General features: G+C 40.0%; 2 protein-coding genes across 4 annotated transcripts; both read right to left on the reverse strand.

Moving 5' to 3' along the window:
• Positions 1-3,971: 3,971 nt before the first annotated feature.
• Positions 3,972-5,960, reverse strand: RNASE6 (ribonuclease A family member k6). Of its 2 annotated transcripts, none has more exons than XM_016165528.2 (2): positions 5,637-5,960; positions 3,972-4,751 (listed from the first exon to the last, which is right to left on the reverse strand). In XM_016165528.2, exon 2 carries the CDS (start codon positions 4,744-4,746, stop codon positions 4,282-4,284), a length of 465 nt encoding a protein of 154 aa, XP_016021014.1. In that variant the 5' UTR covers positions 4,747-4,751; positions 5,637-5,960; the 3' UTR covers positions 3,972-4,281. The 2 variants fall into 2 exon arrangements, with proteins under 2 accessions (XP_016021014.1, XP_016021013.1); XM_016165527.2 differs by having other exon boundaries at positions 5,727-5,957.
• A 6,186-nt stretch (positions 5,961-12,146) lies between these two features.
• LOC107521114 (epididymal secretory protein E3-beta) lies at positions 12,147-15,481 on the reverse strand. 2 transcript variants are annotated; one of them, XM_036218167.1, is made up of 2 exons: positions 14,719-15,481; positions 12,147-12,968 (listed from the first exon to the last, which is right to left on the reverse strand). In XM_036218167.1, the coding sequence occupies exons 1-2, from the start codon at positions 14,849-14,851 to the stop codon at positions 12,502-12,504; spliced, it is 600 nt and encodes a 199-aa protein (XP_036074060.1). In that variant the 5' UTR covers positions 14,852-15,481; the 3' UTR covers positions 12,147-12,501. The 2 variants fall into 2 exon arrangements, with proteins under 2 accessions (XP_036074060.1, XP_016021015.1); XM_016165529.2 differs by having other exon boundaries at positions 14,697-14,819.
• Between the last annotated feature and the right edge of the window lie 573 nt (positions 15,482-16,054).

Here is a 16,054-nt window from a genome sequence, read left to right on the forward strand (position 1 = left end):
TTTGAGAAACTGTCATAGTCAAGAGAAGCCCAAGGACACATGAGTATGCTGGATGGAACTCTAGAACAAGAAAAAGACATTAGCAAAAACTAAGGAAATCTGAATAAAGTATAGATTGTAGTTGATAACAATAATAAAATAAATAAATAAAACAACTAAAATACTCCCCTGTCTTACTCTGTTCTTGATAGTGCGGTGAGCCGCCTTTGGTTAAAACAGAAACCAAAACACAGATTAGTGAAATTCCAGACAGTGAGCAGCAGCCTACACTGAGATCTCAGTTTATGCTAATTTATAAAACTATTGTTAGTTAACTATCTTTAGGAGGGTGCTAAAAGCAGCTATCCCCAAGCTTTTTGGCACTAGGGACCGGTGCTCCTATAAAGATCCAATGCTTGATGGTCTGAGGTGGAGCTGAGGCGATAATGCTACTAGCTCTGAGGAGCGGCTGCAAATAGAGGTGCAGTTTTGCTTGCTTGCCCTCTGCTTACCTCCTGCTGTGTGGCCCAGTTCACAACAGACCACGGTACCAGTCTGCAGCCCAAGGGTTGAGGACCCCTGCATACAGCATAACTATGGAAGGGAAAAGAAGAGAACATTTTTGCACTCGTGAGGGAAAAAAGGGGCCAAAGGCTGTTATATTGCTCAATAGTTTCCTTCAAAGATTTATGTGAAAAATGTTCCTCCCTTGGGTTTGTGTGCGTGTATGTGTGTGTTTGTGATAAATGAGATAAAAGTTTTAGTTTTAATTCAACCATATCTGGTTTCAAATCATAGGTCTGCCCTTTACTAGTTTTGTAATTTGGGCAAGTTTCTTTCTGAACCTGTTTCTTCATGTATAAACTGCCTTGTGCTTAATCACGTCTCAAATCAAGCAGTACCATTTTTTCAGGGAAGTCATCCCTGACTCCTTACATTTACTCAAATTCCTTGTTAACAGAGTCTTATAACAGAGTATACATGATGTGGCAATTCCAAATCTATATATACCTTGGTAAAAGTTTTCTACATGTGCACACAGAGAAATGTACAAAGATATTTATTGTAACACTGCTTATGAGAGTGAAAATTTGGAAACGTTCCAAATATCCATTAATAGAAGATTGATAAATGAATGGTGGTTTATCAATACAAAGGAAAAAAGAATATATCAGTAAAAATAAAGGAACATGAAATACACATTTTAGTATCGATGAGTCTTAAAAACACTGAGTAAACAAACAAGGAAACAAGTTGCTGAATGATTTATACTATATGATAGTATTTAAATAAATTTATGCTAAAATTGCACATAGAAACATTCTTTATGAATATATTATATATGATGTAAAAGTGTAAAAATAGGACACACTCCAAATTTATGACTGACCAATTGGCTACAAACCTAAATTTCCTGTGACCCCTCCTTGGGTTTGGTTACTTTGCTAGAGCAGCTCACAGAACTCAGGGAAACATTTACTTACATTTACCAGTTTATATATCCATAAAGGATATGACAAAGGAGACATGTGTACACCAGATGAAGATATACATAGAGCAAGGTCTGGGAGAGTTCGGAGCGTAGGAACTTCTGTCCCTCTGGAGTTGTGGTCCATCACTTTCCCTATATGTGGATGTGTTCATCACCTGGAAGCTCTCTGAATCCCAACTTTCGGGATTTTACGGAGGCTTCCTCATGTAGGCATGATCAATTATTAACTCCATTTTAGCCCCTCTCCCCTCTTTGGAAGATGGGGGGTGAGAGGTTGTGGCTGAAACTTTAATCTTCTAATCATGGCTTGGTCTTTCTGGTGAGTAGCGCCATCCAGGTGTCCACCCAGAGTCGCCTCATTAGAACAAAAAATGCTCCTAGTGCTCTCACCACTTAGGAATTTGCAAGGGTTCCAGGAGCTTTGTGCCAGGAACTGGGGCAGGGGCAGAAACCAGTACATATTTAGTTTTTTCTAACAGGGATCTGGTCATTATTATTTTTTCTGAAAGTTCCTAGGTGAATTTAATATGAAGCCAGAATTGAGAGTTGCGGGAACATTTGCTGAATTTGTTTCTAAGCTTTGCCTGTATTTGGATCATTCTATGTCTGTCAGGTTATTTAAGTTGATTCAGGGATACAGCTAAATGAACTTCTGATTTAGTCAATTATCTTGACTCTTTCACAGTATACAATTGCGTGTAGAAAAGAAAACAAATCTGGGCTCGTTTCCATCTCAGTCTAGTCCATTTATTTCAAACTAATATCTTCTAAGAGTTTGAGCTTAAAAGATTGTTTGAGTTACCCTCATCCTTACTCCCTCCTTGATTGGAGACAAAAAGTGACTACAACTGTTAGGGGGTATGAAGGGAAGACTTGGGGAGGGGAGAGGAGGATTAGATATTGTTGCAAGTTTCTAAAAGATGGCATTCGTATTTTGTTTTTAATTTTTTTTGCAAGATATTTTCAGTACTTTTAAGGTGACAGAAAAAAATGATATAAAATGTACACCCCACACTTAATTTTGCTATTTTTAAAGTAATATTTCATGTTCTCTAATGTTTCTAACAGTTTAAAATTTTTGTAGCACATATTTCTTCAACCCATGCGTTCCTTTTAATATATAAAAAATAAGAATGTAATTGAATTGTTCAATGAAAGGAAGTTGAGTCTTTTCCTAGGTTACTTTTACTAGGCTACTTCCAAAGAATCTCTGGAGATGTTCAGGTAATGTTTACATGGTACATAAATCCATTTCGATCGCCACTCAGGTCACCACATACCATCTGAAAACCCCTTTCCCTGAGGATGCTGCTACTTTCCTACACTGGTTCACACCAAACACGAGCATAGATTCTTTCCACTACTCCCAACAGAATTTACTCGAAGACTCTGAAACTATGAATTGTAAATTCAGCACAGTTTAAAGGTGAAATACTATCGAGAGCTGTTTTAAATTGGAGAACTCATGTCCCACCATAGAGTTCCACTTACTAGATACCCACCTTATCAGGTGCCAGATTGCCCTGGTCTGCTTATCTCTTCCTTGAGTATTCATCGCCCTTGGAATCCAGGCTTCTGAAACCTGAAATGTAGTATTCCATTCTTTGTTCCTAAGACGTGACATAAATGTGTGGCATAAAGGAAGGTAAGTCCAACTGGCACATCTATTAAATGAATAGTCTGTTTTGGAAAGAACCATTCTGTAGCATGGGTAATTGACACTCTTATAACTTCTTCAATATGTGGCCTTTCCAATGTGCATTGTCTTTGGCTGCTACTCAAAGACCAATCACTCTACAAAGCAGTTTGACTTACGTTGGCCTTCTACCTCTAGAGGTTAGTGGCCCATAACTCTAGGAGTTGACAAAGAAACTGAAACTCCCTCTGTGAAAGCAACCTATGAAGGGAACAGAATATGTAACCCCAAAATATGCCTCTTTGCCATAAGTATTATTTTGAGTTGATTATTTTCAGTAACTGCAGGCATAAGAGAAGTTCTAAAAACAAAGTGGACTTTATCCTTTTAAAGGGAAATTTATATTATAGAGGGGGCCTATACCAGGAAGAAAACTATTACCAGAGATCACTTTTTCATCTGAGAGACTTATCTATATGGCAGGGCAAATTTTGTTTACCATACATTTACTCTTCTCACCTAACTGTGAATTGCCTTCCTCCCCTTTGAAGCCCCAGACTCTTACCCTATTCCTTAGCTCAGGTTAGTATATAATGCTCAATCCTCTGGCCACTTTTTGAGTCTCATATCTTTGTGGGGTTCCCGTATGTACATATATAATTAAAATATTTTTCTCCCATTAATCTGTCTTTTTATTACAGGGGGATTCTCAGCCAAGAACCTAGAAGAATAGAGGAAAAATTATTTTTCCTACCCTGCACCTAAAGCCAAGATAGTTCTCCTTGGAATACCGGCAACAGCAGCTAGATCTCTCTAGTCTAGCAATGGTGTGAAAAGGATTTCGAACTCATACACTCGTTAGAATGCAGCAGAAAGTGGTTTTATTGCTGTGAACACAGTGCGACAAAGCTTGGCAGACATTCCAAGATTAAAAATATGGAGGTCTGAATGCTTCTTTGTCCTCTTTCCTATTGTCTTTCTTTGAAACACATAGAGTTCCAAAGCAGGAAAGAATCTTTTTGTTCCAACTTTGGTTTGGGGTATCCTTGGCACTCTAAGTCTTCAAATACCGTACTTTCTTCTATGGGAACCAGGGAAATCAACAAAAGAGAAGAACAGGCAGAAGAGCTCTTAAGAGCACCTGTACCAAGTGAGAGGAAAAGTGATGGAAACTTCAGATAATCTTATCTAAGTGTACAGGAACCAACTGATAGGGAGGGTCACTCTTTTGAGGGGGGTCACAGGCAATAATGAAGAACTTGGATTGGTTAGCATCTTTGTAGCGGCAGGCAGGATACCTCCCTCCAGTGAGACGGCAGTCGGTCATATACACAGGCTTTGCACTCTGGTGGCAATTGTTCTGACCATTCTTGCAGACAATGTTAGGTGTCTTACAGGCAGTAGCCACGTTCTGGAAGGAGTCGTGCAGAAAGGTGTTTTGAGGCTTACAGTGCTGAGTATAATTATTGACACCACCCATTGCGATGTTGCATAGGAGAGGGCTTGGCTGTATGTGCTGAATTTCAAACCAGTGAGCCTTGGTGAGATTCTTAGGCAAAGCATAAAGTGGACGCATTGGCCCCCATAGTCCGAGCAACAATAGGAGAAGAGATAAACGTTCCAGAAGATCGAGCACCATATTTTCTGTGTAGGAAGAGAGAATATAATGGTAGTAATAGAAGCAATAAGAGAAAAATTGTTATCTGTAACTGTTTAGAATTTTTTTTTTTATTGTGCCTTTTAAAATTTCATGGCTCTTTTTTTCTAACTATCTTCTTTCTTACTCAAGTCTCACAATTCTGTGATGAAACTGAAGCCAGTGAGGAGAATGTAGGGAGTAGGCAAGAGAATTAAAAATGTTAATTAAGCCACAATCAGAAACTGCAATATACTAGTCAGCCCTGCAGCCAGGCCAGGAGGACATCTTCAGAAGGAAGGAAGATTTCTAGCGGAATTGCTAACAACCCATTCCCCACCTCAGTGAAGGGAAAACAGGAACTAAGAGTCATTCCCTGTGGCTAAAACCATGGGGAATTTATGGATAAAAGTCTGGGAGCTGCCAGCAGGCCTTTCACTCTACATATTCTTACTTTTTCATGCTACATATTCTTCTCTTCCTCACTATATGTCCATATCAAAGGAAATGGGAACTTAAGAATGACATATAAACTAAATTCTCTGAACACTCAGGGTCCCTCTCAGTGCCTTTACTCTGTCTCTCTCACTGTCCCTCTCACTCTGCCTCTGAGAGGAGACCACACTCTGTCTGTGGAGGGTTACCCCTTTTCTAACAAACTTTCCTTTTGACTCCAACTTTGGTGTGTGCGTTGAATTCTTTCCACACTCTCTGCCAAAGAACTCTCTTTGTCTCTCAGTGCAGGGCTAGGTCTCCCCACTACTTGGGGAAATTTGCCCTGTCCTGCATCAAGAAGACTTTTCCTGTGACTGGCAGATTCCAATCTTCTCTTTATTCTGTACTTGTGTGTTTGATGGCTCCCATGTCAGAAACGTTTGTTTCTTCCCTCTTACCTTCTGAAATATCTATTCTCCATCAATTTGACCTGGACCACCCAGCCATCTTCACTGTTCTGGTCTCCCCAGCCCTGAGACATCTCTTACCAGGTCTCCACACTGGTGCTCCGCCGAGAACGAGCAGTAGTTAGTTATAGGCTGAGACTTTTGTGGGCTGTTACTCCTCTAGGCAAGACAGCTAGCTGCCTGCTTGCTGCAAAGGAAGAGTTCTGAGACCTTAAGAAAGAAAAATGTAGGGCTTGCAAGATGATCCTCTTGTGCACAGGGTGAATGAGATGTTTAGACCTTCAAACCTGCTGTTTAAAATAATGTCAAAATCACTGTAGAAACAGGAAGAATAAGCTTGCATAAAGAGTGTGGCTCAAAACTCACAGTTTTGAGGAACTGATCACTTCCCATATGGGTTGGACACTTCCTTCCTGAGCTGATGCATCAGTTTTTTGAAGCTCTATTGATGCAGGACAGGGAGAATGCCCTGGAGTGGAGATTCAAGTTCTGCACCAAGAGAAGGAGGGTTCTTGACTGTACAAAGGAAAGAATTCAAGCACTTGCCAGAGTTAGAGTCAAAATGAAAGTTTATTAGAGGAGGAACAGACAGAGACGTGGTCTACTCTTAAAGACAGAATGAGGGAGATGGAACAGGACTGAGAGGGACAATGAGAGGCTCCAATTATCTATAGTGTAAAAATGATGTCTGTTTATAGCCAAGTTGCAGGATACAAGGTTAATATACCAAAATCAACTGCTTTCTTATATACCAGCAATGAACAATTTGGAATTTGAAATTTAAAACACACATACACAAACATTTACGTTAGCACCAAAATATGCACAAAATCAATATGAGGAAAGCTATCAAACTCTGATGAAATAAACCAAAGAGGATCTAAATAAATAGAGAGGTATTCCATGTTCATGCTGAAAGAAACCGGAATGTGTCACTCAAAAATATGGGTCTTTGACATAAAAATGATTTTGCACCAAAGGCAATTAAGAATCAGTAAAGGCAGAAAAAGCTCCTCCTTTTTAGCCTCAAAGCAAGAAATAAATTCTCCTTTTACCAAAGACAGACTCTTAACAGCCCAGAGAGGGCTCCAGAGTAGTCTGCAAACAAACCTTGTTAAACTAACACTTATCTTCCTAGTTACTTTTTTAAAAAAACCATTTTCTACCAATAGACCAAATCCCTGTCTTGTCAGTTCTTCACAAATTTGTTTCTTTGCTGTCACAAAGCCAATGTGCTCAGCACATCAAATATTTAATATTCAATAGATCAGAGTTTGGAACAGGGAAAGATTTTATTTATCAAAATGGCATCATATTAGAAGATTGGAGACTTCTAGTTTTCTCAAATCCATCTTAAGAAAGTACAGAGTTCAACCATCTTTTATCACAAGAGAAAGGGGGAGGTATAGAGGAAGAGGTAGATGAGATTTCTAGACAATCAGGTACCCACAGGGTTCCAAGAAAGAGCAGCAAAATCTTTGTTCTTAGTAGGTTTTTGACTCCTGCTGATCTAAGTCTGGTCCTGAGATTCCTGTAAATATTTGATGAACAGTTTCAGCTTTGCATATCTTTTCCCACCTATTCAGGAGACTCTTTTACCTCTAGCCAATTAGCATGTCTGCAATAGAAACCGTTTGCCTGAAGGCCCTGGGAGAAATGCAGGCTTGAATTTACAGTAAGCATCAGATGGAAGAGAAGCAGAAGCATTGCATCTGGTTACAGTATAAAAGCTTCCTGCTCAGTTCTTTGCATCTTCATTCTCTCATGAAGACTCCCATGTCCATGTACAAATTTAATAAAATTTGTATGTTTTTTTCCCCTATTGATCTTTGTTAGTTTAATTTTTAGAACCAGCTAGGGACCCAAAGAGGGTCAAAGAAAACTTTTTCCTCCTCTATAATGCATAGGAAAAATCTAGGTTCAGTACCACAGTCTTTTAGCACAAATGATGCCATTTGGGGCCTGATTTTTTTCTTTAACAATACCAAACCTAGATTTAATACCTGACCTAAACACAGTGTCAACCTCTCCCAGAAACATAATCTTAATCAACCATTATGAAATTTTCTGGTCAAGGTAATCTGTTGAGTAGGCCTTCTCCATCCCTCCTAGGAAAAAGAGGCAAACTACATAATAAAAAAAAACTTTCCCTTCTGATTCCCCAAAGAAAAGCTGTTCTGGCCCCTAAGTAATTCTTTCTTTTCTTTCATTAATAGCTCCCTTGCCCACCCTGCTTTCTATAAAACCTTTAATTTTGTGCAACACCTCAGAGAGCCGTTCTAGTTGCTATATGGGATGCTGCCTGACTGATGAATTGCTTAATAAAGCCAATTAGGTGTTCAAATTTACTTGGTTGAATTTTGTTTTCTAACAGATAGGAGAGATCACCACGGACTAAAGCCTTTAGGCTTCTCAATGGCCACGGACTAAACTAGAATATAAATATAGGACCGACTGTCACAAAGTAGCAACAGGTGGTTGGAATGTGTATGGTATATTTCTGTGAGACCCCGTAGTGATTTGACCCCAGGGTAGAAGGAATGCCAGATAAGCTGACCACAAGAATGCCACCACCCCATCGCCCCTACACAAAAACGTAGTAGTTGATTATTGCTTCCTTTCTAAGCACTTACTCCATTACAGATGTGGAAACCACTGTTCCTCATTCCAGTAAAGAAAACCCACCATTACTAGGAGTGTGCTTTGTCCCCGTGTTATAAAAGCAGCCAAGCAGAGACAGCCTCCAAGTCAGTCTGGAGAATCTTCCTCTCCTTTGTGTTCCCTCCCTTGTGCTGGAGCATAAATTTAAATTTTTACATTTTAAAAATTTAATCCTTGCACTACTACTTGAGATTCAGACCCTGAGGACAGTGTAGGGGAGGGGAAAAATATCTTTTTCTTTTATCCTTCTAGGTGCTCAGCAAGGGCCTCTGTAACAAACGGCAAATTAACAAGGGCGAAACAAACCAAAGTTATTGGTATGGATACCATATTAATACGAGAGAAACTCAGGGATGAGTAACTCAAAGAGGTGGCTAGAACTTGGGCTTACATACTACTTATAGCTAAAACAAAGGAAGAAGTGTATGGGGGATGCAAGTTATAGAAAAATGACTAGGAAAAGCATAGTATACTAGTGTAAGGTTTGTTATGCAGATGCAATACTTTGCCTTCTCCATTAATAAGAACTTCTTGTGATTTAGAGTCATCTTTTCCTTCCAAGTCCAAAGAGGGATACGACCTTACAAATTGAGATTTCCTTTATAACTGTAAATTTACCCTGCAAAAATGTCGACATAAGAAGCATCCGAAACTGTAGGAAGTTTTTGAGTTTATTTGAGCCAAACTGATGGCATATGCTAGGGAGCAAGATCTCAGATGCTCTGGAGAATAACAGTTTTGCAGCTTTTACGCATTTGAAATTAAGGAGGGAAAGTAAGGAAGATTATACAGAGATGAGAGAAAACAAGGTGAGGAATGGATTACATAATTGTTAATAAGATTATGTGCTCTCTTGAGAGTGGTTAAGGCTTTTTTCAAAGACGTGTTAACCAAGCCATATGAAACAATATACAGGGCTTTCTTAAGGGAAAGATAAACCTTTTATCACTCATCCTGACTTTCCCAGTTAGGAATTTATGATCAGATCACCCTGTGAGTTTACTTTCCGTGGAACCTCTTTTTTTTTTTTTTTTTTTTTAATCCACAAAAGGATAATTTATATTCTGCTTTCAGAGCTTCTCTTTTGTCTGCTGTTTCTTAAAATAATCCTTAAGCCAAAGAGGCGTACTTTAGGGTGATATATTCTGGTCTCCTACAAGAGCTTAGCTTGGCTCTCATGACCATCACTTGGCTCAGCAGAGCAGATTGGGTACCCTGATGGACAGCCTCACCAATACTTTACACAGAAAGAGAAAAAAATGGTTCCCTAAGGGACGTGAATATACAACCACCTACATGGGGAAGTGGATATGAGAAAGCCCAAGCAACTACAGAAAGTTATTTATACTAAATGCATTTAAATATATTTTCTTGCTATACTATTTTTTTTTTTAAACAATTTTCCCCCTTCTTTGACCCCCCCTCCCCTGCCACACACACACTTCCACCCATGACCTAAGGATGTCGCTGTTTCCCCTTAAGAATTGAATCCCTTGTGCTGGCTGGAAAGTTACTGTTTGGCTATCACCCATGGGAACACACGCTCTAACAATAAGCTTTCTGCTTCTGTGCTTGCTGCTTGCACAACCGACCTGTGGGTTGACAGTAAAAAGAATAAAAATAGCTTTTGTGTTCAAACGGGATGAAGAATAAGGGTTTAGGGCTTAAAAACCCTGTACCTCTACATTTCGGGGCTGCTTAATTTGGGGTCTGCGTACCCCTGGCAGACCCAGCTGGCTGAATAAAGAGTGCGTTTCCTATAACTCACTGATTTCTGGTGGTCCGTGTGTCTATCCGGGGCTGGCGGCTGCAACATCTGAAGGTGGGGCATCCCCTCCTACACGCTTGGCTTGCGACGTGCACCCGAGGCCTGGGGCACCTGGGATATGGTCTTGGCTCCACCTGGGGAGTGAGCCCAGGACCTCCTGCGTGTACAGCAGACATGCTAACCACTACACTATGGAGCCACCCCCATTCTTATACTGTTTTGAATCGCCATATTGTAATCCTTTAATGAAAGCAACTTTTAAAGAGTTTTTTAAATGAGTTACATGTGTGTCAGGGCCAAGCTCATTGTGTCAGCTACGCCAAGTGTCAGCGGTATTGCTGATCGAGAAGGGGAAGTTCAATGGTGAGATGCCCAGTGGGAAGAATGCACAAGGACATGAGAATGAAACGGCAGGCACCAAGTTTATTGTGCAGAACGCACTTCCGTTGGGAAGTGTAGCTGTATTGGGCGAGCGCGGTATTGCGCGCATTTCTTCTGTTCTCCTGTCTTGTGTTCTTCTGCTATTCAGGGGACCGCATGCCTCCACACATAGCAGAGTACAATAATGGCCTTCAGCCACACATGCGTGATACAATAAGCTGAATTACGTTTGCGCATTTTAGGTGCAGATGCCCGACTACACTAACGCTAAATCCAGGGCCCTATCCCTAGCCGCGGGCCTGGATCACACAGCCAGACCTTGGGCCGGTCAGGCCTGGAATCCACATTTGTGAAAACTTATATAAGAGGCCAGAACAGACCACCCTAAAATATGAATATTTGACCCCAAAATATGTTACTACGTTTTGAAGCAGCATTTATCAAGTGAAAAAAACAATTGTCATTATCCATATATAAATTGATTACTGATGAAGAACAATTGGTTTAACATTAACCTCTTATGAATTTGATGGGTATAGGTCATCATCTCCCAGGTGCACTGAAAAATTGCAAAGTTGAGGGGCTGCACTTGGAACATGATGACCAAGCGAGGCTCATTGGCCACTCATTGAAGCCTGGGTTCTATCTAGGAAGGTGAGCAGTCACCTAATTGAACATGTTGACACTGTGGCCTTTTCTCTAATTGTTTCAAGGCTGGAGTCATTCAACAATGCAGGGTTCTGAAGAACACAAGGTACTACACTTAAATGTTTGCTATTTCTCCTCCCTATACCTGCCCCAGGCAAAATTATATGAAGCGAACATTTCTCTTACTGTGGATCTCTCTCCCACACTTAGCAAACAGAATTCTAGTGGAGTCTACTTACTTGTGTCCTCAACATTTCCTCCTCCAACTAACTTCCTCTGTTTCATACACAAAAAATTTTAAATCTTAAGCCCCATTCTTAAGAAGTATTGCATTTTCAAGTTCTCTAACCCCACTCTATTTCTCTGATAAGTAAAAATGATTATTATCAGATAAACTCAATTGTGCTAATATCTTCTATGTAACATATTATTTTTCAGGAAACATAATGCCTTAACCCATCTAAAATGCATTAGCCTCCTCAGAGACATTCTTAACAAATGAGTCCAGTAAGGACCTCTGTATTCTATGGCTAATGAAGAAGGTCTTTTATAATCCTGGGAATAGCTTTCATACAGATGACAGCCTATAGTATTTTTATATTAGCAATCTCTATCTTCTGGAGCCACGGAGAGGAGATGATTGACGGGCACTTGTGATGTTGATTTTATCAATGTCGAAATTAAAGTACAAAGCCAAAGGATAGGAAAGGAAGAAAAGAAATGTTGAACAAGTATCTACTCTGAGCCAGAACCATGCTACAAGTTTTATATCCAATTGCCTCTGCCCACACCACCCAATCTAGGCAGAACTCAGCATGTCAACACAATCAATGCCTAGGTCACATCTATTCCCCAGCTTAGCACATAAACATTTATACTCTCATCATACACATAAACATATTACACACATATAACACACACCTTAAACCTAAACACAGCACAAATCACATCCAAGCATAATCTGTATCACACACACCTCTAACACTTATACCAATCACACAACACATAATCTACACATATAACATTATAAATGTCACACGCAGTGGAATGATGTAATTTATTTAGGGAACTGAAGATCATTTAGCTTGGGTATGTATAAGGAGTCAATATCAGGAAAGTTCCCGGCATAGTTAAAAAGAGATGCCATATGAGCTGAATCTTAGGAAAAACAATAGATATAAATCAGGTAAATGAGGACATAAGGGTATTCCAGGAAGAGAACAAACACAGGCAAATTTATGATATCAAGAATCCTTGCGATACATAACTCGAAGTAGTTGGAAAACATTGGCACATAAATGCAAAGTTGGGAGTAGCAAAGGCTATTGATGTAGGCAGGGGCCACCACTTGGGAAGCACCAAACACTCTACTAAAACGTGAGGGTAGGGGTAGACTTTCTACCTGCTGATACTGTCTAACAATCGGATGTCCTCTATGCTATCAATGAACCCACTCATGCCACAATGGAATTCAATATAGCTGTAGCTCCTGTGCTCTTTATAGCCCTTTTTGTTATCTTCCAGGTCACACTTGAGTATTTTGAAGGGATATGGGGCCCATATATATACATTTCTGTAGCGATCTCTCCAGTTCCTGATGCACATATGCTCAATTTGGTGCCATAAGGTATAGATGAAGATATGATAGTTCTTGTCTTTTGGAGCTTCTCTTTCCCTCATGAGATCATTGCATCTATAGTCATAAAATTCCAAGCTTGTACTCAGGTAGTGCTGTTTCATGAATTCCCTCCAGGAAAGGTTCTGGCTGTCTGCAGGCAGCCCGCATAGAGGAAACAGCAGGACCAAAAGAGGGCCTAGGACCTTTAGCGAAGATGACATCTCAGTCGCCAGAGCCACCTGTGGGTCTACCAGGAGGAGAGAGGAAAGCATTATTGCAACTGCTCTAAGAGCTGAACTCCACCTTAAAACTCCTTTCCATGCTAATATAGACATGTAGGCCCAATATTACTGCTTGGTTCCCAGACTAAATTAGTCTCATTGGACAATAAAACTTGTAAGTACTGAAAATGTGCTAGAGCCTGCGTGAGACAAGCAGTAATATTGAAAGAAATTGAAAGAAATAGGTGAAATAGGTGAAATTTATTTTGAGAATTCCAAACACCTCCTGTCTAACCTCTCTTCCACCCAAACCGAGGCACACTAATCATCCTCTAGCTAGCTCTGTTTTACAGTCCAAATTGGTTCTCAGAAGGGCATGTGTTCAAAAGAGAATGGTATTTTAAGCTTTATGTCTATGAAGTAGAAAGTGTTGTCACCCTTTAAGGGAATGTAGAAGATAAGTCAAGACTTGAGAGATATTTTCCCAGTAGAAAGGCTTTGGTTCCCTGAAATCTCAGGCTGCAATTAAACAACCGACTTTGCAGATGGTGCTCATTTAATCTTGACTTCCTTATAACACTTCCCCAAGGCCTGTGTGAGAGATGTTATTACTTCAGACTACCCACTTCCCTTTTCAGAGGTCATTTCCCTAATTATCATCATGATAAATAATCTTGATTTGTCCTTAAGAATATTATCATATTTGAAATATTGTTCTAATCAATCAAGTATAAAGACTGAAACTACCCTCACAGGAACTATGCCGGTCAAAATCAGGGCCTAGAGGTTGTTTGAAAAGGTCTCACCTTTAAACCAGCTTTCTGTCTTCAGTTACCATGAGGAGGTCCCTATAGAATCTCTAATCTTGTAACAGAGTGAAATGCTCTATCTCCCTACTTGACACAGGCTAATAGCTCCTATAGCAAATCTATTTTGCTCGAACATCAGCCTTTTGTCAGAAGGGCCCTCCCCTGAGGATGTTGGAAGTGTGTACAGAATAGTGACTTTATAAAAGATTTACAGGCGCCTCAAGGCTGACTTAGATCAGCAGAGGTCAACAAAGAGATTCAGAGATTTTGCAGTCTTTCTAGGCGCCTAGCTGTCTATAGCTTTCACCTACCTCTTGCCCCACTTCTCCCCCCTTCCCTGGACATAAAGGACACTGGACTTTGGGGCGCTCTTAAGATGGATTTGAGGAACTATTGAGAGTTCCCATCTTCTCAGTTGGCACCTTCTCAATCAATAAATCTTTCCTTACTTCAAACTCTGATTTACTGAGTAATGGCATTTTGAAGCACAGGGCACATAGACTTTGAATCAGTAGCAACTTGATTCTCAGGTATCTCAGCACTGATGTCCTCAAATAAGCCTATTATAATAACAGCTCCTTCACAGACCTGTGAGAGTTTAATGAGATTTGTGTGAGAGCACTTCAGAGGATGTCGGGCACAGAACAAGGGACAGGCACTTTCTCTTTTGTGGCCCCCTTTCCCTGGCTCGAATTGGCCTAATTAGGATTAGAAGACTAGGATTCAAGCTGCTTCAATGTATTACTCTTAGAAAGGTTGGGGGAGGAAGCGGGGGATGTATCAGTGAGATTAATGCTGAGTTGAATTCAGGTCTTTGCTTCTTATAAGTTGGATAACTTTCCATTCTTAAGTCTACCTTCTAGAAATGCAATCATGCCCCTTCCAGTGTTTCTGGGCCTTTTCTGACAAGCATCCTTAGCACCGACCCTTCTAACTCTAACTCACCTTATTCAGATCCAATACTCACGTCGCTTGTAGTAGTAGAGATCAGTACCCCATCTAAAGCGTAGAGGTTCTGTGTCCTTCCTCTTTTTGCAGCACCAAGAAGTCTTGCAGCAGTGAATAAAGGAATAGGTGTGGGAGGTACAGAACTCCCACATGGTGGTGAGGGAGAGGGGACAGCCTTGGTATGTGAACCCATTTCTCTATCTTCTCATCTAGAACAGTTGGGTTCACTCTGAGAATAGCCTGAAGCCAAGGTGTCAGACATCAAAGACTGACTTCTGGGTACAAAGAAATCATAAGGCCCTGGGGGCAGATGTTAGAAAACAAAATTCAAACAAGTAAGTTTGAAGATCTAAGTGGCTTTATTAAGCAATTCACGAATATGGTAGCATCCCATCTAGCAACTAGAAGGAGTGCTCAGAGGAGTCGAACAATATGGAAGGTTTTTATAGACAGAAAGAGGGTGGACTAAGAAGTTAAAAGAGTGGATTATTTCAAGCAAAGATAACATCTCTTAGGGAAAGGCAGGGGATCTTACTAGGCAGATTACCTCAGATCGGGAAATTCCAGACTGGTTTAAAATTCCACTTCTGGGAGAAGCTAAAAATTTTATTCATGATTTCTCATACTTGTGATTTTTTGACCTTCAGTTGGTATGAAAGCCATGTGCAATCAGTAAAAACTGGCTGGGCTAAGCTATGGTGCTCAGTAGTGTTAAAAAAAGAAACAACAGTACAAAATGGAGTCACTTTTGATAACTATCTTAGCTTGACTGTTGTATTCTTTCACAATGCATATATGTATAAAATAAGGTTGTACATCTTAAATACAAACAATATATCTGCTGTAATTCAAGTATTTTCAGTTTAATCCTTTTATGCACACATGCACACACATTCACAAACATACCTTCCTTGTTTAGCTGCTAGTGTCTTCATACATCTCTGTTCCCAATTTGTTTCTAAATAGTCAAAGGGAGAAGGGAGGAGTGTGAAAATGGCCTTTGAGAGGAATCCTTCCCTTTAGAGTAAATGAGACAGTTTCTGTGATATGGTCATCCATGTAATAGACTTTGGTCTTGGCCCAGTTTATGAGGATATTAAAGTATATGCATGTTTATAAACTAGAGAAGAATTAAAAGAGGACAGAAGAAAATAAATAATCCCCCATGCAAAAACCATAGCACAGTCTTCACAGATACCTGCAATTTGAGTTCTTTATTATAAGGAAAACATGAACAGTCTTTTAGTCAGGAAGAGTGAGTGAGTCTTAATCATCCAGTACATTGTTAATACTCTGGCTTCTTACAGTAATTCGAAAGTTTGGGAAGAGTAAAAGAGAATTCCTTGTATCATTTC

Source organism: Rousettus aegyptiacus, unplaced genomic scaffold, assembly GCF_014176215.1.
Source record: "Rousettus aegyptiacus isolate mRouAeg1 unplaced genomic scaffold, mRouAeg1.p scaffold_m13_p_3, whole genome shotgun sequence".
Classification (NCBI taxonomy): Eukaryota; Metazoa; Chordata; class Mammalia; order Chiroptera; family Pteropodidae; genus Rousettus; species Rousettus aegyptiacus.

Excerpts from the sequence above, each read along its gene's own strand:
- RNASE6 (XM_016165528.2), bottom strand. The coding sequence starts at position 4,746 with ATGGTGCTCGATCTTCTGGAACGTTTATCTCTTCTCCTATTGTTGCTC.
- LOC107521114 (XM_036218167.1), bottom strand. The coding sequence starts at position 14,851 with ATGTGGGAGTTCTGTACCTCCCACACCTATTCCTTTATTCACTGCTGC. Across the intron at positions 12,969-14,718 it reads TCTCTACTACTACAAGCGAC|ACCCACAGGTGGCTCTGGCG; the intron begins GTGAGTATTGGA and ends TCCTCCTGGTAG.